This window comes from Elephantulus edwardii, unplaced genomic scaffold (assembly GCF_000299155.1).
Source record: "Elephantulus edwardii isolate Elephantulus edwardi_28Jun2011 unplaced genomic scaffold, EleEdw1.0 scaffold00026, whole genome shotgun sequence".
Lineage (NCBI taxonomy): Eukaryota > Metazoa > Chordata > Mammalia > Macroscelidea > Macroscelididae > Elephantulus > Elephantulus edwardii.
Window position 1 is genome coordinate 5,026,405 of NW_006399776.1, and position 26,829 is coordinate 5,053,233.

The window sequence follows — 26,829 nt, forward strand, 5'->3', positions numbered from 1 at the left end:
CCCAGTATCGCAAGGCTTAGGGAAATGCTCAGTCCCCTCATCCCAAAAGGACTGCAGCCTGATGGCTGGTCCCCATCAGCTACAGACCCTCAGTCCTGTGGTCCCTGTAGAGGGAGCTCGTGAGCCTGCTCTCCCAGCCCAGGTCCTGCCATGGATTCCGAGTACGAGGTGGGTCACGTTCGCAGGCTGCAGGCCCAGCACACGCGGATGCAGGAGAAGACTTTCACTAACTGGATCAACAATGTCTTCCACCATGGCCGGGTAAGTGGGGCCAGTAGTGCCCACAACCCGCCCCAGCTGTGGTCCCAGCTCCCTGGCCCACTGTGGATAAGCGAGGAGTGTGAGGCATCTCCCGACACCACGACAGAAGTGAGTCAGAGCTCTTCCTTCAAGGCAGCTACCGCTGACCAGAGATGCCCAGGTCCCCGCAGGGAGCAGACAGACAAGGCTGACTGACCCAGCACCTCTCCCCACCCCTTCCCAGGTGGGCATCAAGATCCAGAACCTGTACACAGAGCTGGGGGATGGCACCTACCTACTGCGGCTGCTGGAGCTCATCTCAGGGGAGGCCCTGCCGCCCCCTAGTCGGGGCCGCCTGCGCGTGCACTTGCTGGAGAACAACAGCCGAGTGCTGGCCTTCCTCAAGACCAAGGTCAGCTGCTGGGAGAGGACATCCGCGCGTTAGGGCTGGGCACTGGGTGGGCAGCAGTGACAGGCCTGAAACTGTAGAATCTCTCTTGTGCCACAGGGAATGGGGAGGGGTGCTGAATAAAGGAGGAACAGGTAGGAGATGGAGGTACCAGAAGCCAAACTCTTGCAAGACTCTTAACATGAGCACCCCCAACTGGCTGAGGCAGCAGCCATCATCCCTACTGAGAAAGAAAAGTGCTTTTGTCTATAGTCAGAGAGCACGACAAGATTTTAAAGATGAAATAATCTTCATGTTCTCTTAATCTTCTAGTTTCATGAATGTGAACACAGAGACTCAGAATTATTCAGCTGACCACAGAGCCTCGTGTGGGGCCATGGCAGGTAGGCTGAGGCCAGAAGGAAGAGGAACAGCCCCAGCCAGGGCCGTGGAGGAGAGAGGAGCAGGTTCTGTCTTAGAGAAGCTGTGCTTGACAGCAGAGCTGAGAAATCAAGGTCACCAAAAAGAAAGGGACAGAGATAGATTCTAAAAGGAAGCTGAAAACACAAGGAGAATGGATGGACTCTGGGTTCTGTTTAAGGAGCAGATACAACATTAGGGGTGGCCAAGTTTGATTTCTACCCACTTCATATAGGGGAACTGTCCCCATCAATAATATCCATGTTTTTGTTGTGTACCATCAAGCCACAATTGAGCCCCAGTGGGTTTTCAGAGGCAGTTAATCCCATGGGAGGAGATTTCCCATCCTTCTCCCATGGAGCAGCTGGTGGGATTTGAAATGCATGCCTTCGGGATTACAGCGCAGCTTCTTGCCACTAGGCCACTAGAGTTCCCTGTAATGTCCATAGCATTATACAAATAGCCACGCAGACATGCCACCCTACATGCTTCTGCACCTATTTTTACCAATCATTGGATCTGATTTCATTGCAAGACTCACAGACTTTACTCATAGTTGTAGGACTTAATAGGGAAATAGGTTGAAGAGAAGGGGAGGCAAAGAATATCTCACAATTTAAGTCCAGGTTTAGTTCAAGTGTCCTAAACCAGACTATCAAGTCACAGTTCCTCAATTAGTGAAATTCAAAGAAACTCTAGTTTCCTCGATCAAGCTAACTTTATTTCAGAGAGGTTATAATTCATCTTTTCCTTCAATCATCCAGCAAGCAAAACCTTTAACTGTGGCCTTTGTCTCCTGGGTTCCTCTGGTTATATCTTGCAATAGTCTCTTCACAATCTCTCCACCACCATCACTACCATTTACAGTGTGGGAAGCACTTTTATATTGGTCCCACAGCTGCTGATGATTTGTAAGATAATATGCCTTCAGTTAAGTATGACTCACAGCAACCCTATGAACAACAGATCCGAACCCTGTGCTATCCTCACAATCTGATACTCTCTAGCCTATTGCTGTAGTCATTGTGTCAATCTGCCGGTTGAGGATCCTCCTCTCCCCTAGGCTTTCCAAGGCTGTAATCTTTATTAAGGCATGTGATTAGGTATTTTCTCCCTCACAGTTACCACTGGGTTCAAATCACTGACCTTTTGGCTAGTAACTGAGCAGTTTATCACTGCATCACGAGGGCTCCTATCCACACACATAAAGGTTTGGGTTTATAACACATTGTTGTTGTGGTGGTGGTGGTGGTGGTGATTGTTGTTGTTATGTGCTGTCGAGTCATTTGCAACTCATAGCGACCCTATGTACAACAGCCCTAAACTCTGCTCTTTTCTGCGCCAATCACACTGTCTCTGACACACCCATCCCGATTACCCCAGTCACTGAATCGATCCATCTCATAGAGGGTCTTCCCCTCCTGCACTGTCTCTCTACCCTACCAAGCATGATGTCCCTCTCCAAGGACCTGTCTTTCCTTACAACATGTCCAAAGTATGTCAGACGAAACCCCAGAATCCTTGCCTCCAAGGAGTAGCCTGGTTTAACCCTCTCTAGGATGGATCTGTTTGTTTTCTTGGCAGTCCATGGTACATTCAGTACTCTTCTCCAGCACCACAGCTCAAAGGCGTCAATTCTCCTTCTATCCTCCCTAGTCATTGTCCAACTCTCTGATAGTTTTGGGAAAACACAATTTAATCCATAACATATCCTCCTGGCTAGGAGGGGGTTGAACTAGGGGTCCATACAAGAGTCATTTATACTGAGGACCAGGAACTGGAGAATCTAGAACTTCTGACTTGAATTCCTCAGGTTCTGAAGCCCTGAGCTACTTGTCCCCGGAGGCTGAGCTCACTGTGAGCAGAGCCCCACTGTGGGTGCTGTTGTGTCCCCAAGAATGAGGACTACATGGAGCCATCACCACTGGAGAGGGGTCAGCAAGAGGAAACCAGAGCTGAGGGAAGGGGGGTAACTGCTGTTCCTGAGAAAGCTGCCAGTCAGAGGATGCCAATCCCAGCCTGGTCCTTCAACAATGACCCTCTGAGCTGGCCTTCCCTTGGGAACTTAAGGGTGTGGTGAATCCATGGCCCTTGTCAGAGTCTTTGCAGTTCTCCACCAGCTTTGATAGATATCATCTCATTTTAACAGCTAGCCCTATGATAGTGATATCCTTTTCTCTATTACACACGTAAGGCAAAACTAGTCAAGAAAGGCCAAGGAGATAGCACTGCACCCACTGTTTATAAGGAGGATGAGACCTTCCCACATGCCAGCCTCTGCGAATGCAATAAGCAAAGCCCAGACTTGAGCACCCACAGTTTCAGAGGAGGGTGGTTTAACTGAACCCAGATCAGTGATATTTAACAACCAGCTCTCTGGAGGTAAATAAAAGCCCTGGTTGGTAATGTGTCTCATTTCCATGGTGCTACTGTCCCCACCAGGAGCTGCCGGTGGTATCACTGACTCCCTGTCCAGTGGAGCCCACCCAGAGCCCACGAGAAGAAGGTCCTAGGAATCCACTCCCAGAAATCAACCATTGGCGACCTCGTGCTCACAGCTCCACTCTGACACACGTGGGCTCACCATGAATGAGGCTCAACTCGGCAGCAACTGTTTTTGTTTGCTTTCATTATTTTGTTTTTATTTATTCTCACCATGGCTTATTCCATGGCCTAGTAGTAAGAAGCTACAGTGCTGCTTCCCAAAGGCACGCGAATCCAGAAGCTGCTCTGAGGGACAAGGAGGGTAATCTCCTCCCAAGCGATTTCTTGCTTCTGAAAACCCAGTGGAGGGTCAGCTATGGGTCAGCTGACTTGATGGCACACAACAACAACATGGCCGATTTCAGCTCTTGGGAGCCAGACTCCTTGCTGAGATAAATGCAGAAGGGATTTAAATGTGCCAGAGAGAAGAGGGAAGAACATAGGGTAGAATCATTTAACGAGTCATTTAAGTGCAATCATTTTGACTGTATGCAGCAGAGTGCACCCAGTGAGATTCCCTAGCATGTTGATAGGTGCTATGACTGAGGGTGATGCTGTGAACAGCAGATGGAAACTTTGCCCTGTCCTGTGCCCTCCTCCCAATCTCTGCCATACTCAAGACCACTGTTGCCATCACTTCATCAATCCGTCTCATCAAGGGTTTTGGGAGATACTGATCTCAGCCGACAGGAACAGCCTATGCAAAGGCCATGTTTAGACTATGCTAGAATGTCAAGGAACTGAAGAATCCTCTGTGCCTTGGGGATATGTGCTACAGGAAAGTGAATTCAAACCAGGATGATGGAGGAGTTGAATTTTGTTGTAAGGATCAAAGTTATAAGGATTTTTATGTTTGTTTGTTTGTTTATTCTGATTCCTTCCCCCTTGGATTCACCCATCCATCCTCTCTACCAAGGGAGTGGATTGAGGACAGCAGGGTCTCAACTTTAGCATGCATAGGAATCATTAAAGTATTTGCTAAAAAGAGAATTGATGCCTTTGAGCTGTGGTGCTGGAGAAGAGTGTTGAATATACCATGGACTGCTAGGAGAACAAACAGGTTTTTCCTGGAGAGGGTGAAGCCAGAATGCTCCTTGGAGTCTAGGATTCTGAAGCTTCGTTTGACATACTTTGGGCATGTTGCCAAGGAGGGACCAGTCCTTGTAGAGGGGCATCATGTTTGGGAGAGTGGAGGGGAAGCGCAGGAGAGGAAGACCCTCGATGAGATGGATCGATTCTGTGAGTGAGGTGGTGGGAGTGAGGGTGTCGGAGACGGCGAGGTTGGCACAGGATAGAGCAGGGTTAGGGTTCTGTACATAAGGTCACTATGAGTCACAAGCGACTCGACAGCACATAACAACAAGAACAAAATGCAAATTCTTGGCGCTGGACCAAGAGAGTCAGATTGGGCAGTGTTTATGGATTTGAATTTAAAACACACTTTCTTGGAGATAAAGCACTGACGAAGAGGACTGAAGTTCAAGTGTGATCACAGGAAGAGGGGTCCACACACTTCTCAGCTGCCTCTCATCTAGACTCTTCAACCACCCCCTGAAGTTCTCGAAACGCCCTGGGAGGTGCTGCTGGATTGAACATTGTTTGGTTCACATACTGATTATTATGAATCTCATTTCCCTCCCTCCACATACACACACACCTAACTTTACCTCTAGCCCAGACACAAGAAATCTTTCCAGTTCCAGTGGTCTGGCCCAGCTCAGCAGCTCACAACTTCACCCAGCCAAAGCCCCAACCACACGGAGCATTCACTTGTCTGTCCTTGTCCTCCTGACTATGGCAGGACCCTCCATCTGACAGCCAGACCCTGGAGTGCTTTCTGACACATGGCTGAGCCCAAACAACTGTGCCCACAGGTGCCAATACCCTTGATTGGACCAGAGAACATTGTGGATGGAGACCAGACACTCATCCTGGGACTCATCTGGGTCATCATACTCCGTTTCCAGATTTCTGACATCTACTTGGACAGGGTATGTCTCAGTCCCCAGCTCCCAGTCACCTGCCCCAGCCCAGCCCTGGCCTCACCACAGGCCCTGGGGGTCAAAGAAACTTCATCCAACCCCTGTGATCCCCATAGCAGATCCTTGGTGTCCACAAAATTATCATTAACTTATCAGCACAGATAAAGAATCCAGTATGTCAACAATATTGTAATTTGCTTAAGTGAGAGCTAGAATCATGAGTTGCAAGTCATTCGCTGCTGATGACTGTCAGTCCCTCACATTTCACCACCAAGTAAGAAGAGTATGAGAGGAGAGAGGACGTTCTGTGGGTAAGGGAGCACATAGAAGAATGTATCACTGAAGGGGGAAAACCAAACCCACTGCTGGGAGTTGGTTCAGATTCATGCAGCCCTGTGGACAGAGCAGAACTGCTTTACACAGGAGCAGACTGGTGGGTTCAAACTTAACCACTGTGCCGCCAGGGCTCCTTCAAAGAAGGAGAAGGGGTCACCAATTATCAATCCACTTGGTGGGCCTTGCTGTTATTGTCTACCTTCAGCAGGTTTTCAGTGACAGTTAATCACATGGGAGGAGATTAGCCAAGCTTCTCCCACAGAGCAGCTGGTGGATTTGAACCACATTCATTTGGGATTGCAGTGCAGTTTCTTACCACTAAGCCGCCAGAGCCTTGAAACCTTCTGCATACTCCTTTCCCCACAACTGGATCAGAAAAAGGATATAAAGTCCTTTCTATCAACAGTTTCTAAACCACTACCTAAACATTTATCCCAGTACAACAGAACACCACAACGGAGAAACAAAATCCGACTGAAAACAAACGTAAATGTGGTCAAATCTAGGAGGACCTTCAAAACTCAGAATGTGACTGTGAGCCCCTGGGAGCAGGGGCCTTGTTTGTCTGGGTCCCCAGAACTTTGCCCATAGTAGGTGCTCAATAAACATCTGGCAAAGGAATGTTGTTGTTGTTGTTATGTGCCGTCGAGTCGCCTGCGACTCATAGCGACCCTATGTACAACAGCCCTAAACTCCGCTCTGTCCTGTGCCAATCGCACTGTCTCTGACACTCCCATCCCAATTATGCCAGTCACTGAATCAATCCACCTCATAGAGGGCCTTCCTCTCCTGCGCCGTCCCTCCACCCTCCCAAGCAAAGGAATAGACAAATTAATTTTCACTGACTTAAAGCCCTTTCAGAAAGTCAAGCTCCCTAGACCCTTAAACCGGCTTCAGATGCCCCCGCAGCCCTTTCCTTTTGGAGCACACGTCATCTTCATCCCTGATCAGCCAGGCCACTGTCCTTCCTGCTGGTTCCACTTGTCCACAGCCACCTCAGGTCCCACCCCCTGCCTAACTCAGAGGTGCTCAGACCTGCTGAACTCTGCCCCTTTACAGGCTCATCCCCAGACCCTCCCCAGGTCACATCTGCCAGCCTCCCCATCGCAGGCTCAGGCCTTCCACCACATCCTGGTCCTTGACCAAGCCCTACCCAGGCCACCAGTGCATCTTACTAAGGCCAGTTACACCAGACTCCAGGACCTTGAAGCCCCTCTCTGCCTCTACATGCTGTGTCCGCTCATCCGTCTTGCTCAAGTTCCCATACCAAGGGGAAAATACAGCCTGGCCGGGTTTGACATTTTGAGTTTAAAATAGGCATTGAGTTGGGAAGAGTGGTACACAAAGTGATCAGTGGGGAAGGAGAAAGTGAGAGGAAGAGTGGGAGCAAAGAAAAGAGAAGTGGGGGCTCTAGGGGTAGGGGCAGAAGGGAGGAAGAGGGTGGAAAGAGGGTACCACTGACGGAGGGAAAGGGGACGAGGATGGAAGGTGGAGGAAAGAACTAGGAGAGGAAGAAGGGTGAGGTGGAAAGGAGAGGAGATGAGGGGAGGCAGATGGTAGTTGAGAGTGGCAGAAAAGAGAAACCATATACAAGAAAAGAAAACAGGCATGGGAGTGGGAAATGCTACAAACATCACAGAAAGCAGGTTGTCCCTTCTTTAGAAAGTTGGGAACAGAATTTGATCCAGTAATCCCACTATTAAGCATATGTTCAGAATAAGAGCTGCAACACAAAGTTACATACACATGTGCAGGATTATCGCAGCATCGCTTATCATGGTAAAGGGTTGGGAACAACTCAAGTGTCTGTCAGTGGGCAAACGACTAAAGAAACTAGTGTGCCTTTGCACAGTGGAATATTATACATCACTGAAAACAACGAGGAATTCACAAAGTACTGAAAACACGCATGAATCTAGAACAAATTATACTAAGTGGCATGCCTCAGTCACATCAGGACAGTTACAGTATAAACCACTATTACAAAAAGCTAAGGAAAGGTTTGCAGGCAGACTCTATTGTGGAGGGCTAACAGGCCTGGGAAGGGTGAGGGAGGGGGATAAAAGTAAACAGATAAGCTGGATGAAGGGAAAGGCATATACAGTAAGCGGCTGATTAGACATTGCAATTAACTCGTTACTCTGATCAGTGATGATGTTATGAAACAAAATGACTATGAATGACTAAATGAAAAATCAGTATGTTTTGTGAACTTTAATTCAAATGGGAAAAATAAAAGGCTGCACAAGGTTGGAGGAATGGAACCCAAATAGAGATGAGTCATTTCTCAGGCTGAGGAGTGTGGTGGGCAGGTGGGCTCTCAGACATTCCTGGGTCCAGTCCAGCCCCTCCCTATATGAGTGGAGGGCAGCTTCCTGATCTCTCCCATTGAAACTCATTCCTGGGCTGTGAGGAGGCTGAGAACGAAGGTACAGGGCACAGCGCCTGACTCACAGGACACCTGTGGTGACGACGAGCTGGTCTAGTGAACCCCAAGCTTGATTCCTGGGGACCTAGGATGGTTAGCATGATGCCTGATCCAAGAGCCCAGAAAATGCGAGTGATTGGTGCTGACTGCAAAGCCAGCTGTTCTGAAATGATGGCTTTGAGCTCTGCTTCTTTGAAAAGATGATCTTTCTCTCACCCTCAATCTCTGCCCCATTGTGGAGGAAATGGAAGAATCAGGTGTGGTTTTTTTAAAAAAACAGTCAGCTCATGCCTCCTGGTAGGCAAGCCCTACACCTGCCTTTCCCCAGCCTCCCAGCATGGTCACCTCACCTGTTCCACAGGAGGAGTTTGGGGCCAGCGCAGCCCTGCTGTCCGCCAAGGAAGCGCTACTGATCTGGTGCCAGCGGAAGACGGCCAGCTACACCAATGTGAGCATCACCGACTTCTCCCGCAGCTGGAGAGATGGGCTGGGCTTCAGCGCCCTCATCCACGCCCACAGGTCTGTGTGTGAGCAAGTATGTGCATGTACACGTGTGTGCATGAGGGAGGAACCAGCCCTCCCAGCCCTGACCTGGCCTGAGACAGGCCTCAGCCTTCTTCCTGGGGAACTCTGCCAACTGAACCAACTATTCTAGAAATAGGGTCCCTTGGGGTCTGTGTCCTAAATGTGCCTATTTCCTCATATCCCCTGTGACCTCTGGACCCTGAGGGTAGATGAGGCCACAGTGGAGCCTGGAAGGAGAGAGGGTAGGGATCTGAATCTCTGGTCATAACAAGCATCCCTCTTGCCATCCCGACCCCCACCAGGTATGCATGGACTGACCAAGTGTGCCTTTGACCTTGCCTTTCTCCACTTTCTTGTACCCCTCCATTCTGTTCACAGCACCCTCTTTCTCCCTGAAAAATGTCCAGCTCTTTTGAAGATGCTGCCCCTGCCTACAGGCTCTGGCCCTTAAGTCAAATTATACCCCCCTCTCTCTAGCTGAACCCTACTCATCTGCCAGGTTCTCAGACAACAGACAAGACAAAGTCTGATAGACTGATTCACTCTAAGATGTAAATGACCAGTAGAAGGGTGTTTGCACTTTTTAAAAGTCTACTGAAAGTAATGGTAAATTACTGTATTTGTCATATATAGAGATACAGCACACATAAGAAACTAATATGTAGGTGGTACCAAAGTTTGCAAAACCATGTAACACCCATTATTTGCCTAGAAATATTACTAGAAATCTCTGGTGGCCTTGTGGACAGGGAGTTGTGCAGCTAACCAAAATGTGGTTCCCCTCTGGTTGTTCAAATACACTAGTGGCTGCTTGGGAGAAAGATGGGGGAGGCTTCTCCCGTGCAAATAACAGCCTCTGAAAACATGCTGGAGGGTCAGCTCTGAATCATTTGCAACCTAGCGTCAGTCAGCGAGTGAACAACAGTCATGCTGGTGAAGAACCCGTCTTGTTTCCCACCCAGGCCAGACCTCATTGACTACAGCTCCCTGCACCCAGAGCGCCCGCTGCACAACCTCCAATTTGCCTTCCACGTGGCGGAGCAGGAGCTGGGCATCGCTCGGCTGCTGGACCCCGAGGACGTGTCTGCCGTGCACCCTGACGAATGCTCCATCATGACCTATGTCTCCCTCTACTACCACCACTTCTCCCGCCTGCACCAGGGACAGACTGTTCAGAAGAGACTCGCTAAGGTTAGTGGCCAAGGGAGGGTGACCCCGGGACCAACACGCATCTAACTCTGCTGTGCTCCCTTGGTAAAGCGGAGATGGTCTTGTTTGGATCATCGAAAGCTGTCCTGAGTGTTCTGGAGTCTCTGGGTGGTACAGTTCAGCTCTCAGTTGCTAAGCAAAAGGTCAGAAGTTCAAGCTTCTGTCAAGCCTGTCAAGCTCCTTCCAAAACAATCAGTCATTGAAAACCCGATGGAGCACAGTTCTACTCTGACACACACTGGGTCACCATGAGTCAGAAGCAGCTGGCTGGGCTTATGTGTGTGAGGTTTGCAGGAGGGTAAGTAAGGTCCTGGGCAAGACACTGGGCCCACTAGGACACAGGCACCTCCACCTCCCCGCCCCCTCCACTCCCAGGCTAGTAAGCTGCTAATGAGATTAAAAAGACTGCTGAAGACTCAGGACGAAGAGAGTACAAGGACAGGCATAGAAGCTGCTCCAGCAAGCTGGACATACACTGAGTCCATGTATTCAGGGGACTTTCTTACTCTCTGGATGCGATGGCAGACGCTGAGACCGGGGAGAGCTGTTCTGGGGGTTGGTGGCGAGCTGCTTTAGACGATGTGGTCCCAGGGGGAGGGAAAAAGGACTTAGAAAGAGAGTAGCAGCCTGTGAAGCCTCTGCCCCCAGGAGGGACCAGGGAGAAAGGCAGACACGGAAGGCAGACACGGTCTCTGCTGTCCAGAGAAAGGGAGCCCCTTGCATTTCCAGGTCCGAGCACGCAATGCAGGCTGACCCACTTCTCCAGGGTCTTGGGGTTGGGATCAACCTCCCAATTTAGTTCATCCTCAGCTGAGAGTATAGTGGCTTCAGTGTATCTCAGGAAACTATCGCTGACATTTTGCACCTGTCCCCTGCACCTCCTACCACCCCAGATCCTACTTCAGCTCCAAGAGACACAGGCTCTGCGGACCCAGTACGAACAGCTGGTGGCTGACCTGCTCGGCTGGATCGCAGAAAAACAGGAGCAGCTGGAGGCGCGGGATTTCCCAGACTCACTGCCTGCCATGAGCCAGTTACTGGCAGCCTTTGCCTCCTTCCGAACCCAGGAAAAGCCCCCCAGGCTTCAGCAGCGAGGGGCCACAGAGGTCCTGCTCTTCCGGCTGCAGACAGCACTCCGAGCCCAGAACCGCAGGCCCTTCCTGCCGTCTGAGGGCCTGGGCCCTGCAGAGCTGTCCCAGCGCTGGGCAGGGCTGGAGCGGGCAGAGGCTGCCCGGAGCCAAGCCCTGCAGCAGCGTCTACTGCAGCTGGAAAGGTTGGAAACCCTGGCCCGGCGCTTTCGGCGAAAGGTGGCCCTCCGGGAGAGCTTCCTGACGGACACGGAGCGCATGCTCAAGCAGGTGGGCGGCCCACTGGCCAGCCCAGCCATGGTGGAGGCAGCTTCCCAGAGGCTGGGCATGCTGGAGGCTGGCATCCTGCCCCAGGAGGGGCGCTTCCAGGCCCTTGCCGACATTGCAGACATCCTCCAGCAGGAGCAGTACCACGGCTGGGCAGATGTGGCCTGCAGGTGAGTCTTGGGCAAGTGAACTGCCCTCATAATAGGCATGGGCTTGCCCCAGTTCTTGCACATGCTCCTGGCCACAGATGAAACATGATTTAAGGCTTCAAGATTCCTTTAAAAACTATCTATTTCACACAGAAACCTGAAAGCCTATCATGCAGAAGTTATCCCTTCTTGACAAAATATTATCCTTTCCAGTAAACCTGTTAATTCATGAACAAATATTTATTGAATTTCTTACATCTTCCAAATGAATTGCAGTTTAGAATTCCATTGTCAACTAAAAGGTTGGCAGTTCAAATCCACTTAAAAGTGCATACAAAATATTGTATTGAAACAGATGAGGGAAAGAACAGATTAGAAGTGATATATGATTGAGTATTATGGTTAGCACAGGAATCCAGAATTAAGGTTGCATAGAGAAGTGTACTCGGGGTGGGGGGTGGGGGAAGGGACGTAGGAATTATATACTAATGAAGGAATTTTTTTTCCCCCTCTCTTCGGAGGGGGAAGCGAGCTGGTGGGGAAGGGTGGGCAGGGAGAAAATTGAGGCAATGAATGAATGGAAATCCAAAACCTCTATAAAAAAATAAAAAATAATTTAAAAAAGTGCATACAAAAAAAAATAAGTGCATACAAGAAAAAAGTGCAGGGATCTACATCCAGAAGCTCATCACCATGGTCAAGCCCTGCTCTAGATTCAGGGAACTGAGCCGTGAAGACACCAAAAGCCCTGCTCTTGCAGAGCTTACACATTACTAACAAAATAGACAAATAAGAAAATGGTATAGTATGTGAAATAATGATTTAAAAAGAAAAAGAAGAGAAAAAACCATGAGTTGTCATGATAAACAACAAGAGGGGATAAAAGTTTAGACTAGGAGACCAAAGGAAGGTTTGCTGTGAAGTTGACTTTGAAAAAGGCCAGAAAGATGTTTGGGGACTGGCCACGTGGGTATGAAAGGAAAGAGTATTCCAGGCAGAGGGAATGGCGAGCATAAGGTCCCAAGGCAGTGCACGTCGGGCATATTGGGGAAACTAGCATGGAGGCTGGTGGACGAGGTGAGTGATGGACGTGCTGGGAAAAGGGGTGGGGTGGGGATCATGCTGGACATGGCAAGGCAGTAAAGACAGGTTTTGCCAAGATGGGAAACCCTTGAAAGGCTTGAGCAGAAGAATGACATGACTTGTCTTTTAAATTAGCATGATCACTCTGGATGCTGTAGTGGGAGGATACTGAAGGGCAAAGGCAGAAGCAGGGAGACTAGTCAGTTATGAATCCACTGAAATAATCCAGGACACAGGTGACCTGAGTGGAAGCACTGGCAGTAGAGGGATTCTGACCATAGTTAGAGGGTACTGACAATTGAATTTTTAGGTAGATCAGATGTAGGGTGCAAAAAAGTGAGAAACAGGTTTTAGCTGGTGCAACTGGATCTGGTGAAGGGGCTGGGACTGGACCTTTCAGGACCTCCTTCTGGAGGCTCTGCCTGAGACCATAACCAGGACACACTACTCCAGCCACCCCTGTAATGGTGTTCAAGCCCTCGGCCAGAGTCCAAGCTATTCCACTTGTCGGGGACTTTAAGGTAGCTTCCCTACCTCAATCCCCCAGAGGTCACCCTTGTTTCATGTTCTCCAGGCACATAGAGGTCACCCAGCGTTGGGAGAGGCTCCTGCAGCATCTTCAAGGCCAGAAGAAGCAAATGGCAAGTGCCCGGACAGTGCACAGCCTGCTACAGGAGGTCGAGGTGGCCTCTGATCAGCTCAAGGAGCTGCAGGTGGGCCCTGGACTAGCTGACCTCTGGGGAATACAGCAGAGTGCAGGACCTTCCCCACACCAGAGCCCAAAAGGACCCAGGTCCCTGGGTCTGAAATGACCACCCATCTCTGACCAGGTGCCAGCCAGCTCCACCACCTGTGGGCAGCAGTTAGCAGAAGTGGTGGAGCTACTGCAGAGGCATGAGCTGTTGGAGATCCAGGTTTCTGCCCACGGAGCCCACGTGAGTCATCTTGTCCATCAGACCACTGAGCTGGACTCATGTGGGGGGACCAGTGTGGAGGTGCTACAGGCCAAGGCCAGGGGTATGGCCCAGCTCCACCAGAGCCTGCTGTCTCTAGTCAGATCTCGGTAAGAGCCCACTCCAGTTCCTTATGTTCTCCACAGCTTCTCTATATTGTATGGAATCATTGCCTGCCCCAGATTCTAATAGCGCTATGCTGGCAACTCCCTGAATTCTTCCTCTCACCTCCAACTAATCTGTCCACCTCTTCAGTCACCCACTCACTCACTGAGTTAGAACCAACTCATAGCTGACCCTCTAAGGGGTTTTCAGAGGCTGTAAACTAGGGAGGAGACTGCCTATCAGTATCTCCTGTGGAGCTACTGATGAATTTAAAACCAAGAGAGGTGCCCGCCACCTTTAGCAAAGTAACTCCCTACTGACTACAGCGCCTTCCACCTTCCTAAGAGGGCAGCTCTGTCCTCTAGCGAGAAGCCTCCTTCCCTTGACCTGCGACTTCTGAAGCTCCTCCGTGTCAGTGACACTCCCCCTTCCTCAGGCGCACTCTACTGGAGCAGGCCCTGCAGCGAGCCAAGTTCTTGTGCAACTGTGAGGAGGAGGAAGCCTGGCTGATGAAGCACAGACAGCTAGTGGAGAACGTGACACCGGGCAGGGATCTCAGCCAGATCTCAGCTGCCCTGCAAAAGCACAAGGTCCCTGTCACCTCTTGCCTTGCCTGTCCTCACCTTCCTCTGTTCCCCTCCTAGGACCCGGGTTCCCTCCCCGTCTACTTTCCCTTCCCTTCACTGAGGATGCTTCACTGCCGTCCAAACAGGCCCTGGAAGCCGAAGTCCACCGCCACCAGGCAGTGTGCACAGATCTAGCGCAGAGGGGGCGTGACCTCAGCGCCCTGGGAGACCAGATGGAGGTGGACCCCCGGGAGCGGGCCGAGGCCGTGCTGGGCGCATGGCAGCTGCTGGAGACTCAGGCTGCCAGGCTGAACGCGCGGCTCCAGGCAGCCCTGCTCGTGCGGCAGGTACTGCGGGCAGGTAGACCGGCTGGGCGCTCGTGGCAGGTGCCCAGCCCGGCACTAATCCTCCGCACACCCCTCCACCCTGCAGTATTTCGCAGACGCGGCTGATGCCGCCTCGTGGCTGCGCGAGCGACAGTCCCTGATGGAGGGCGCGCCTTGTGCGCGAGACCAGGCGAACGCGGAGGGCCTCTTGCGGCGCCACGTGCGGCTGGAGCGCGCCCTGCGCGCCTTCGAGGCCGAGCTGCGGGGGCTGGACCAGCAGGCGCGGAGGGCCGCTGCCCGGACCTCATTCACGGTGTGGACCGGGACCAAAACTCACTGGCTTCCGACCCTGAATACTGAGGCCAGGGCCTGGCTTCACAGAGGGTGGGAATGGGAGGGTCCCCGACTCAAGGTCAGAAGCGGAACATTTTCTATTTACCATCAAAGTTTCTGCGCCAGCTGCGAGAGGTTATGCAGCAATTTAAAACGAATTGTCATGGGTGCTCTTTTCCTCTGCTCAGGGGCCATGGCTTCAATTGGCTTTGAGTGCACCCTGCAATGACATGTCACCTGCTGACCTAACCCAGAGTTAACCAGAGCTCAGCATATTGAGGCCATCACAAGCTCAGAGTGGCTGGTCACTCAGGCCAGTAGCTTCAAGCATTGATTGATGAATGCAGTGCCTCTAGGAACCTTGCTCTCATTGTCAGGCTTAACATATTCTTAACACTTGCTTTCATCTGACAATGGTAAAGGTTTGACTCTCTATCCTGACTTGGCTTTGGTGGGGTTTGAAGAAACCAATCGCTAGCCAGCACAGTGGTTCAAATATTTGCCTGATAACGGAAACGTTAGCTGTAACTCACCAGCTGCTTCAAGGGAAAAAGATGTGGCAGTCGGCTTCTGTAAAGATTATCTATTGTCAATGAGTGGATTTCAGCAGCTAGCAAGACTCCATCAGGTTCCCCAAGCTGTAGGTCTTTACAGGAGGAGACTGCCCAGCGCTCTCACGTGGAACAGCTAGCGCATTCAAACTGCTGACCTTTTGATTAGCAGCACAACATGCAACACACTACGCCACGAGAGCTCCTTCTATAAAGACTACAGCCTTGGGAGTCTTACCGGACAGTTCTGCTCTCCCCTGTGGGATCACTGAGTCGGAACCTACCCAATGGCTGGGGTTAAATCACTAACTGAGATTAATTCTTGTCTTCCATGAGGGAGACCTGGCTAACAAACCTCATGCAAAGCCACCACTCATTTACTAGCGAAAGTGTTCATCTTGCTATAATGCCAGACAGGTTCAGCAGAGTTTGCTAAGAATAGGAAGAAAGGCCTAGTATGTATTTCTGAAAACTCAGTCAAGGAAAACCCTGTGGACCACAAGAGTCCAGTCTTAATGTGCCTGGGGTTGCCTGTTGTCAGTCACCATAAGCCAGGGGCTGGCTTGACAGCAGCCAGCAACCATCACTGGCCAAGGAGTGTTGTAAATGGTTAACATCCAGAGGTGCCTCACCAGAATAGCCTGGAAACCTACTTCTGAAAACTCAGCCATTGAAAACCTGTAGAAAACAACTCTTCTCTGATGCCCAGAGTCACCATGAGTCAAAAAAAGGACGCAACAGGAACTGGTGGTTTAACCACTAATCAAGCGCTCCCTCGGAAAGCCCAGTGGGCTCCAGATTTTTAAAACATTTATGTAGTCCTGACAGTGTGGGCCGGCCACACAGCCAACTCATAGCCAACTTTCAAGAAGACATGTAGCTTAAGATGAGTACGACATGGCCCTTAGAGGACCGAGAGAAAGACTCTCAGTAAGACAGAGGGACACAGGCCTGAAACAACGGGCTTGAGTGTGGTAGGGATATGAGGACAGTGCAGGCAAGCGTTTATTTAGCCCATTGTTCTCAGGGTTGCTATGCACAATAGTTGACTAGATGGTACCCAACAACAATCTCACTCCAGGGAACTACAATCTGGAGTCTGTTTGCCACACTAGCAGGTTTCTTCCTGCCCAGCGCTTCTCCACGTTCCCCCTTCTGTCCACCCAGCTGTGCCCCCACCAGCCCTTTGAGCTACAGCGTAGCACCTGGGGATGGGGTGGAGGGCCACCTGGCAGAGGAGTCAGTTGCTAACTGGAGACAGGAGCCCTGTCTTCTGGTCTCGGCCTTCCCTGACCCCTTACGTGGCAGCTCACGTTCCTTCTAGGTCTAGAAAATGTCTGGCTTTAAAACAATTTAGCCTAAATTGGTATCTTCCTTTTCCTTTGTATTTATTCCCTGGACTACATACTAATGAGTTTTGAAATTCAATCCAACTGTCTGGCCCAATTCCTTCACTTTACAGATAAAGGAAGCAAAACTTAAAAAAAGGATTAAAACTAAACTCGTAGATCAATTATAGCTCATTAAACCAAGGCTCAGAAAGACCAAATTACTACCCAAGCAGACACTTTCATCTCTACTGAAAAGGACTCCCGACTCTGGGCCCAGGGCTGTTTCTACCTCTTCCTACCCTGTGTATCTGTGGTGTTGAACCCCGAACACTGATATTATAGTAATACATCATGTTTTTGTTAAAAACCCACTGCCATCAGGTCAATTCCAACTCATCGCCACCCTGTGAGACAGAGCAAAACTGCTAACAGGGCTCCCAAGGCTGTAATCTTTACAGAAGCAGACTATTGTCATCTTTCTCCTGTGTCTTATCTCCTTTACTGTATTTTTCTCCTGTGGAGTGGCTGGTGGATTCAAACTGCCAACCATTTGGTTAGCAGTCCAATCCTTAATTCACTGCACCACCAGCACCAGTGCTCCATTGTTTCTGTTACAGATCTCTAATATTGCCTTCATGTGTGCTCGGCTGCTCCAATTTCAATTAGTTACTTAGAGGAGAGGCTGGAAGAGGCCTTATTCTTCTCTATGACCTATCCCACTGGGCAGGTGCTCTCCCTGAGGGGTGGTCAGGCTGGCTCCTGGAATTTCCAGGCTCTTGCATTCCCCAGTGATTCTGAGCAAGGGTAAAAGTTACCCCTTCTGCCAGGGGTGGGGTACTACTTTGGAAGCTGAGTAAAGACCACTTTCCTCTACTTCCTCCAATACAGGGAGAGTCCCTAGAAGGCTGGAGCAGACTTGATGGGAACACTGCTGAGAGACCCCACGATGGAAAACAAATCTTGGCAGCTCCAAGGAGCGAGTACTTAAGGTCCCAGGTCCAGACACGCTACACCTCCAGAGGTACAAGAGCCAGGGAATGGGAAGCCTTCCCCCTCTTTTTTCCATAGTGGGGACACTGTGGCTGGGCCTCCAGGATGTTCTGGTAAGCTGCTAAGGACTCAACAGGTTGCCGGGAGCAAGGGGTTCAACTTCTTTGTGGCTCTCTGGTGGCCTCGTGGGCAAAGAGTTATGCTGTCAACCCAAAGGCAGGCAGTTCAAATCCACCAGCTGCTCCCCAGAAGAAAAACGGGCAATCTCTTCTGTGTGATTTACAGCCTCTGAAAATCCAGAGGGTCAGGTATTAATCAGTGCAGACTCAATGACAATGAGCAAGTGATGGAGAGCATGAAAGGACTCAAGAAACAAAGGAAAGGCACAGAGGACGCCACTGGGGCTCAGGAGGAGGAAAACAAATCAGGGAGGAGTGAGTTTGATTCCAGACAAAGGGTAGCTGAGACAGGTCACGCAGGGCCATAGTCTCCTAGCTTCAATTCTCAGTCTTCCTTCCGCTTCCTCTTGTTTCTGCCCCCTTCCCAGTCCCCCTCTGTGACTGTCCTCTTTCTTCTCTGAAGAACCTGCATGGCAGGGTTAGATGTCTGATTACTAGCTGAAAAGTGGGCAGTTCAAAACCACCCTGGTGATGTACTTTTTTGTCCATTCGTTTTAATTGTGATTTCAACAAAAATTTTACAGAAAAGTTAGATTTTCATTCATTCATTGTTGCACATTTTACCCCCTCTCCCTCGCTTCCCTCTCCCCTCCCTTCCTTCCTCTCCCTCAGTTCACTTTGATGGTTTTAAATATTCTTTCATTGTTGCATGATTACCTCCTTCCTCCCCCTCCCCCGAGTCCTCTGCATTGTACCTCTTATCCTGGGCTTTTCTGAAAGGCCCCAGCCTGGAAAACCTGACAGCAGTCTAGTCTGCACACACAGGTCACCATAAGTCATAACTGACGCAGAGCAGCCAGAGATGAATTATTTCCTTCTTCTTCAGGGCCTTCTCCACAACCCCTGCTGGCTTACTCTTGCCCAGCAGAGGGTACAAAGGGAAGAAAAACATGTACTTTCCCGGTCCTTCTGTGCCAGTGTGCATCTTATCTTGTAACTGAAGCTTTTCCCACTGTCCTGGACTGTTCTGACCTTTCCCACAGGGGTGAATTCCACCTGGCTCCCAGTGCACCACATGGACCTCAACACCAGGGAGCTGCAAGACCAGGAGGCCCACCAGACCAAGGTGGCACTCAGTCCTGACGTGGAGCGGGAGCCTCAGGTACTGCCACTGGTCCCACCAAGTCACAGCTTCTGCTGTTCAGGCTGGTGGACACCTCACGGCCTCTCTGGACTTGCTGTCCTCTGTCTGTATAGGTGCTGTCTGCCCAGAGCCATCCAGGGGAAGGTCTGAGGAACCAGAGGGCTTGGAGCACATCTGACCCTGACTTTGATCCCAACACTGTACTTCAAACACAGGAGGGCTTGAGGCAGGACTATAAGGACCTGTGGGCCCTAGCAGAGGTAATGTCTCTTCTTCAAGAAATGGCTCCTGGGCGCCTGCTCTGTGCTAGATCCTGTGCCATGGGCTCAAGGGGGCAGAGTGGTGGCTGGATGTGCTCACAAGCCCTCAAGAGCTTCCATCATGATGGAGCAGCCATCACACAAGTCTTTAGGGGGCACAGGTCAGCCCAGGAGGCCAGGGAAGGACATTGAAGCTGAGATTTGGCAGAAAGGCGTGGAGGCAGGGAAGGTGAAGGGAAATAAGTGCAGGGCAGGTGGCTGAAGATGGCAGTGAAGGCCAGACTGCCTGGAGCACCTGGTCAGGGAGGCAGGGGCGGAGGAGAGTTAAGAGAAGTATAGATGTCCCCTCGGAGCAGTAGGAACGCTGAAGGGCTCTGAGTAGGACAGGATGGGATGAGAGTAGGTCTCTCTTTTACCACGACCTGGAGTTCTTGCCAGCTGAGGACCTCCTTTAGCCTTGGCCCAGGGCTCTGCTGGTGTGCTGGAGCAGAGAGCCCCCCTAGACCTGCTCTGGAGTACACTGGCCTTTACCAGGTCACTCGGTTCCTTTCCTCAGCACCGCCGGGCCAGCCTGGAGGAGACGGTGGCCCTGTTTGGCTTTGAAAGTTCCTGTGGAGAGTTCTTGTCCTGGCTGGAGGACCAGACAGCATTGTTCCAGATGCTGCAACCCCAGGCCGACAACTTAGTCATCATGGAGCTCAAATATAAGGTGCAGCCCCTCAGAAAGCAGGACAGTCTTAGACACCTGGTCCTACTCCCTCGCTCTTCCTTGCCTAGTTCTTGTCCAGCCCCTTCTCCTCCCTCTGTATTACTCACTCCTGCACCTCACTTCCCCATGATAGCTATGGTCCTGTCCAGGGACGGGGGGCAAGGAATTTGGCTTTAAGTTTTGGGGTTTCTTCTTCCAAGAGGCTGCAGCTCAAGCCTTTCTGTAGCAGAGAGCACGGTAACAGAGAGAGAGAGAGAGGTCAATTGTAGGTTTGAAGGAGGAACAAGAAAAGAGCAAGCCTCTCAGAAGCCAAGATCCTCCTTTCCCCAGAACTCCCTCATGACCCTGGCTGTGGGGAAAGGCCACTGGGATGAAGTCAGCAGCTCTGCTGAGCAACTGAAGCAGAGATACCCTGCGAACTCCACTCGGGTCCAGCGACAGCAGGAGGAACTGAGCCAGAGGTGAGAAAGGAGGTGATGCAGGTTGGTGGTGGCAGGTGGATGCCAGGTGGACAGGCTGGTGTGTCAGAGACACAGGGGAGAGGCCCTGGGGAGGGTCAGCTGGCATGTGGTTAAGGCCCCAGGTGGGAGGGAGATCCCAGTGTCATGGAGACATGCTCCACACCCTCTGCTCAGGTGGAGACAGCTGGAGGCCCTGACAAAGGAGAAGGAGATGGAGCTGGCATGCATCTCGGACATGCACAGTTCCCTGCAGGAGTGTGACACCATCCAGGTCCAGCTGCAGGATGTGATACTCCAGCTGGAAGCCCTGGAGCTGGGGAGCTCAGAGGGCAACCCCCGAGTCCTCCAGTTGGCCCAGCAGAGGATGCTAGTGCTGGAGAGGAACATCCACAACCTCCAAAGTGTGGCCGTGACGCACAGGTTCTGTGCAGTGGTGACAGGGAAGGCAGAGCGGAGGGCTGAGCAGGGCTGGAATGGAGAAGGGGACAGGCGTTGGGGTGGATGTGAAAGATGTGCTGTGGGAAGGGCTGAGGGAACAGTCTGTGAGGACAAAAGGAAGCTGGGAAGTGGAAATTCAGGGTGAACCCCACCTTCCACTGGGATAGAACACTGACTGCCTAGGGCCTGTCCCCCAGGGTGGAGGAGTCCGGCTCTCTGGACAGGCAGCACCTGCGAGAAAGGGTGGAAACGCTGCAGGGTCTGCTGAAGCAAGTGCAGGGTCAAGTGGTGCATCAGGCCCAGGCCCAGGCTGAGACTCGGGCCCAGCACAGTTTCCTGCAGGAGAGCCGGCGACTTCTGCTATGGGCCGAGAGCGTCCGGTCCCAGCTGCACCATGAGGAGGAGGTGATGGATGTGGCCTCAGCCCAATGGCTGCTGATGGAGCACCAAGAGCTGCTGGAGGAGATCCACCTGTGGCAGGAGAGGTAAGGGCAGGAGGCTGGACAGGGCGCTTGTCTGCTACCACAGGTCCAGAGAGTGGGTGACAGGAAGCAGTGAGGCCACACGAGCTGAACTGTTTTGGGAATTCTGTATACTTTCAAATGGGGGCTAAGGCCCAGTCTGAGCTGTCTATAAATTCTGTCATTACTGGGTCAGGCCAGATCTGATTCATTCAGTCAGGGCGGCCTGGCCTCCAGGGACACTCCAAGTGACCCAGACGCCACAGGGCCCTGAGACTCAGATATATACACCTTGTCAGCATGGCAATTCCTCTCGTCACACAGGGATGTCAGTGCCAGTCAGTCAGCAGGGTGCCACAAGCAGCCTGCAGGTTGTGTCCCGAATGAGGTAGTCTGACCGATGGACCAAGTGGCTCTGAAATCTGTCCTCTGCTCGCCAGACCCCACCCCCCAGGTCAGGGCTGCCTCAGTCCAGCGCAGGTGGTTCTTTCCTCTAGTTCATGCAAAACTATCACAAGCCTTTGAATTGTGCCCCATTTGCCTGAAAAGGGGAAGGCAGTGTTACCTTTTCTAAGTGTTTCAAGGCTCCCTATGGGCTTGGACTCCCTGACCCTGCAGGCAGTCCCGCGGTCTGACTGGTTTCTCACTAGTTAAGTTGTAATGGCCCAGTCATGGCCACTTGCTCGGACACTGGTCACCCACCAGCAATCCACATTTGCAGGACAGTCAACTGGAACAAGGGAGCCTGGGAACTCTTACACACCTAAGTCCTAAGCTCAGTGCTGGACCTGGGAGCTCAGTGCTTCCTGAATGGGCTGTCCCACAGGATGAATAAACCCACTGGGCTTGTCGACCTCAGACCCCTCCTGCCGGTATCTCCCAACCCCTGTTAGAGTGCCAGGGGGACAGAGAGGGGCATGGAGCATATGAGAAGAAGGTTGATAAGTAGAACTGGTGGGGTTTGACCTTCGACTGTTGTTCTGCACAGGCTGCATCAGCTGGATCCCCCAGGCCAACACATGGCAGCCTTGGGCTCCGCACGGTCCCAAGAAGTGGCCAGTGCGCTGGGGCTCCTGGGCGAGCAAAGTAGGGTGCTGGAGGCTACCTGGGAACAGCGACAGCGGCGATTGCAGGAGGGGCTGGAGCTGCAGAGATTTAACAAAGAAGCAGATCGTTTCACTGCCACTTGTGCCAACCATGAGACCTTCCTACAGCGGAGCCCCCTCGGGGTACGGAGCTAGAGTGCTGCTCCTCCAACAATGGAGGGGCCCATCTCTAGGCCAGGCAGGAGGCCCCTGGGCCAGCAGTGGGTGAGATGGTACCCACTCCCATCCTCCCAAGATAACCACAGGTTTCTGCACCACCAGGAAGATGTGAGGGAGGCTCAGAGCCTGCTACGGCGCCACCATGAGTTTGAGTGGCTCCTGGGCACCCTGGGCCGTCGCGCAGAAGCTCTGCGGGCACGTGGTGAGATGCTGCTTCAAAGCCAGCACTGTGCAGCACACGCGTGAGTCCAGGCCTTGGTCCTGCCAGCACCTGCCTCCTCTCACTGTCAGCTTGTACATATGTGACCTGAGGCTTCTGAGAGCTCCACTGAGCCTGAGTGTGGCAGGGAGAGGGGAGCAGAGGGTGTCTCTCATGCTGGGTCCTAACCTTAAGGTGGACATCAAGCAGAGTGGAGGCCTCACTCTCACCCCCATCTCCACCTCCTCCACCCTGCAGGATCAGAGAGCAGCTTCAGAGTGTCCGGGTTCAGTGGATCAGGGTCCAGGAAAGGAGTGGACAGAGGAGGAGGCAGTTGGTGGCTTCCCTCCACCTCCAGGTACTTCAGACACTGCTGCAGCGCTAACAGCAGTGGAACTGTATGGGGCATTTTTCATGCTTTGTGTCATCAACAGAATGCCTTTTGAAGTAGGCATTGTTGTTATTGTTGCTGTATGCTGTCAAGTTCAAACTGACCCATAGCTGACCTTGCAGCAGGTTTTCAGAGGCAGAAGGAGGAGATTTGCCCATCCTTTGCCCACAGAGCAGCTGATGGGTTTGAATCACATGCCTTCATTTCTTAATTATGTGCTGAAGAAAACTGAGACAATGGGCTCTACTCTCAGAGGCAGTGTGGGGCAAAAGTGCAGGTCTAACCCCCACACTATCCCTCAGAAAGTTATTCCCTTACTCCATCCTCTCTGGGCATATTTTAGACTCTTGCATGGGTCAGGGATACCAGCTGCAGACCCTTGGCTCTGTCAGGTCTCTTCAGCACTGACAGGTACACAGAGCTGGGCCAGCCACTGTAGAGCCTGTGGTGATAGCAATATGGTCCCTACTGGACTCAATGTGGCCAGGATAGTGGGGACTCAGCCAGGGGTCCCTCAGCTCTGCACACGGCACTGTGAGGCCTCTGTCTGATTTCTGGGCCTCCTCTTAATGTTTTCTTGGAGACCTCTGCCCTCCTGATCTCTTGGATTTCTCTTAGCCATCTGGGGAACAGTAACCATAGCCCTCCCTCTTTTGGACCCCAATATTTGCTCGAGGCCTTGTTCTCTGCCATGTGGCGAGGATCGAGGGGGCATAGAATGCTGCTGGTTAAAGCTTTGGGGCCAGCCTCACTCCCAGGCTGTGCAGCCCGCTCCCGTTCGTGGACAGGAATGGAAGCAGGCGGTGGCAGAGCTCATGCTGTGGATGGAGGAGAAGGAGCTGATGGCAATAGAGGAACCCACTCAAGAGCCCAGGAACGTCCTGCGGAGGCTCAGACAGCACAAAGCTGCAGAGAGTGAGCTGCTGGCCGTGAACAGGCGTGTGGAGGACCTGCAGCAGGTAGGGGCTCTGGACAGAGCATGCTGGGTCTGCTCATCTTTGTATTTCTAATCAAACTGCATATACATCCTCGGGATCCACTCAGGAAGAATTACCCTCAGTGACTGTGAAGTTAGGGTCCCTCAGGTCCCTCTGTCACACAGCTGCCCATGTCCCTGCCTTGGGACCCAAGCCAGGCCTGAAAGGTGCTGTCATCCTTCCCCTCAGCTCTCCAGGGCAAGTTCCAGACCCTGTAACCCCCACAGAGCAGAGATCTTCCCAACCATCAAGCAGCTTATGCTGCTTTAACTTGCAGAATCTGAGCAAAGCCCTTGGACTCTGACCACAGATCCAGGGCCGTGTTGAACAGCTTGAGTCCAGGAAGCCTGTGGAACACAGCCTGTAGCCAGCTGCCTCCACCTCTGCCATGTGAGCCCAGCCTGCGGTGAGCAACCGCAGCAGCACCAGCAGCTCTGCAAGCCTCCCTGGGCCTTTGTCTCTACTGCAGGTTGGGAGAGAGCTGTTGAGCAGTGGGCTCCTCACCCCGGAGGACGTGCAGGCCAGGCTTCAGGGTCTGAGTAGCAAGTGGGAGGAAGTAAACCGCAAGACGGCAGAGCATGTGGACAAGCTCCACTGGGCCAGACAGCAGGAGCAGCTGCTGGGGGTGCTACAGGTCAGGTCAGCTGAGGGATGCAGGCAGAGGGAGGAGGGAAGCAGAGGCTGGGCTGGGGCAGCGTGAGACAGGCAAGAAGAGGAATTTGGGTGGTCTGCTTACTCTGGAGTGCGTGGGAATGCCCTCAGCCCTTAGGGGTCTCTGGCCTGCAGCAAGTTAAGCGTGGCTTCACCACAGTTGCATGACTGTCCCTTATGTGCCCTACATGTGGTCAACACTTTGGATGAGGGGACAGAGACCTTCAGGAGTCTCTGGGAGAAGGTTTGGGAGCCCCTGGTCACATGTTGGCAATGATGGGACAGAGGTCTTCAACTGGTACATCTGATGTGCTTATGGTGCCAAAGTCTCAGATGTTGTGGCTTCTGGCCAGGTGGACAGGCAGAGTCCAAACACCCACTGGGCTCGAGCATATCACAGATCATCAGGATGGTGCAGGGTTGGACAAGACTCAGATCTGTTGTCACGAGTTGCTGTGAGTCGTAGTCGACTTGACAGCACCTAACAACTGTCTTCTCATGCGGCCTCCGGTACTCCTTCCCAGGAGATCAAGGAGAAGATGGAGTGGCTTGAAGGGACTTTGCAGATTTCAGGACTGGGGCACGACCTGTGCTCAAGCCAGAAGCTGCAGAAGCAGCACCACCAGCTGCAGGATGAGAGCCAGGTTCTGGCTGGCAAGATGGCTGCCCTCGTCTCCCAGGCCCACTGTGTGCCCGGTTCCCAGAGCTTCATAGAGGAGACCCAGGAGTACGTCCAGAGGTGGGGCCCTGACATTCTGCCAGCCTGCTTTCTCCATCTTCACCCAGCCGCATGTCCCTTGCCCCTGTCATTCCTGGGGTCAAAAGGGCAGAGACCCCATTCTGAAGTCAGGCGGGACATCTGGATGGGAGGTGGGGCCCTGGGTTGTCAGGCTACCCCCTTCTCATCAGATGAGGCTTTTCCTCAGTTCTCTCACCTCTTGAGCCCCAGGTGGGGGAGAATATGGTCTTCACTCAGTTCTCAAGCTCTCCCACCTTGTCTCCTTCCACCCAGGCTCAGGTCCCTGCAGGAGCGCCTCACCGCTCAGCACCTGCAGCTGCAGGCCTCGGTTGAGCTGCACCAGTTCCTGCACCTGAGTAGCCTGGAGCTCACCTGGGTGGCTGAGCACATGCCCAGTGCCAGCTCCACCAGCGACACCAAGTGCCTGGATGGTGCCCAAAGCCTTGGCTACAAGCACAAGGTAGGAGTGCCCTCGTTCACTCTCTCTCCACCTCCTCTCAGGGTGCTCTGGGCTCTAAGCCTCTGCATCTGATTGTTCTGATTTCCAAGCCTCTGCTCTGAGGGGTTTTGCCATGACTGGAGCCTGCAGACACATCTACGGCTCCGGCCCAGGCACCGGTAATCAAGGGTACCCCTGAGGCCGCAAGGGTACCCCTGAGGTGGCAACCTCTCATTCTGCTGGCAGGTGCTCCAGGCTCTGGTGAAAGCCCACCAGGGGCAGATGCAGCGGGTGCTGGACTCTGGAAAGAGCCTCACAGCCTCAGGGCACCCCCAAGCCCAGCACATCAGAGAGCAATGTCAGGAGCTGGAAAGGCGCTGGGCAGAGCTGGAGCAGGCGTGTGCCACACGGGCCCAGTGCCTGGAGCAGGCTGTTGCCTCTCAGAAGGTAGGATGGAGAGAGCCAGGGGCCAGGGCAAACATCAGGGCAGGCTCTGTGGGTGAAGGGGCAAGGGGACCTGGAGCTCTCAGGAGGTAGTTCAGTACATAAACTCAGTCAGGAGCCAGCTGGCCTCTCCAAGGGGTAGTAGCCCCTTTGTGTTGATTGCTTGGGAACAGCAGCATGATAGCCCCAAGCTGTGATGAGGGTCCTGTCTGAGATGACCCAGGTGACGTGGAAACCTTCTTGGCAGTATTATCTGGATGTGTCAGAGCTGGAGGGCTGGATGGAGAAGAAGTGGCCCCTGGTGAGCAGTCAGTACTACGGTGGAGACGAAGCTGCCACCTTCAGTCTCATCAGGATGCACCAGGTACCACACCCTGA

General features: G+C 52.4%; 1 protein-coding gene across 1 annotated transcript in view; it reads left to right on the forward strand.

Annotated features, from left to right (window-relative positions):
* The first annotated feature begins 150 nt into the window (after positions 1-150).
* Positions 151-26,829, forward strand: part of SPTBN5 (spectrin, beta, non-erythrocytic 5) — a 61,363-nt gene continuing 34,684 nt past the window's right edge. Inside the window, exons 1-25 of the mRNA XM_006883221.1 lie at positions 151-261; positions 485-652; positions 5,407-5,523; positions 8,640-8,797; positions 9,766-9,994; positions 10,906-11,537; positions 13,174-13,312; positions 13,430-13,662; positions 14,094-14,247; positions 14,370-14,570; positions 14,656-14,862; positions 19,131-19,277; positions 19,834-19,986; positions 20,317-20,447; positions 20,622-20,861; positions 21,083-21,370; positions 22,335-22,575; positions 22,714-22,853; positions 23,069-23,168; positions 23,990-24,160; positions 24,648-24,812; positions 25,354-25,568; positions 25,842-26,028; positions 26,254-26,454; positions 26,699-26,815. Coding sequence (XP_006883283.1) covers positions 151-261; positions 485-652; positions 5,407-5,523; positions 8,640-8,797; positions 9,766-9,994; positions 10,906-11,537; positions 13,174-13,312; positions 13,430-13,662; positions 14,094-14,247; positions 14,370-14,570; positions 14,656-14,862; positions 19,131-19,277; positions 19,834-19,986; positions 20,317-20,447; positions 20,622-20,861; positions 21,083-21,370; positions 22,335-22,575; positions 22,714-22,853; positions 23,069-23,168; positions 23,990-24,160; positions 24,648-24,812; positions 25,354-25,568; positions 25,842-26,028; positions 26,254-26,454; positions 26,699-26,815 — 4,845 coding nt within the window. The remainder of the gene's footprint in view (positions 262-484; positions 653-5,406; positions 5,524-8,639; positions 8,798-9,765; positions 9,995-10,905; positions 11,538-13,173; positions 13,313-13,429; positions 13,663-14,093; positions 14,248-14,369; positions 14,571-14,655; positions 14,863-19,130; positions 19,278-19,833; positions 19,987-20,316; positions 20,448-20,621; positions 20,862-21,082; positions 21,371-22,334; positions 22,576-22,713; positions 22,854-23,068; positions 23,169-23,989; positions 24,161-24,647; positions 24,813-25,353; positions 25,569-25,841; positions 26,029-26,253; positions 26,455-26,698; positions 26,816-26,829) is intronic.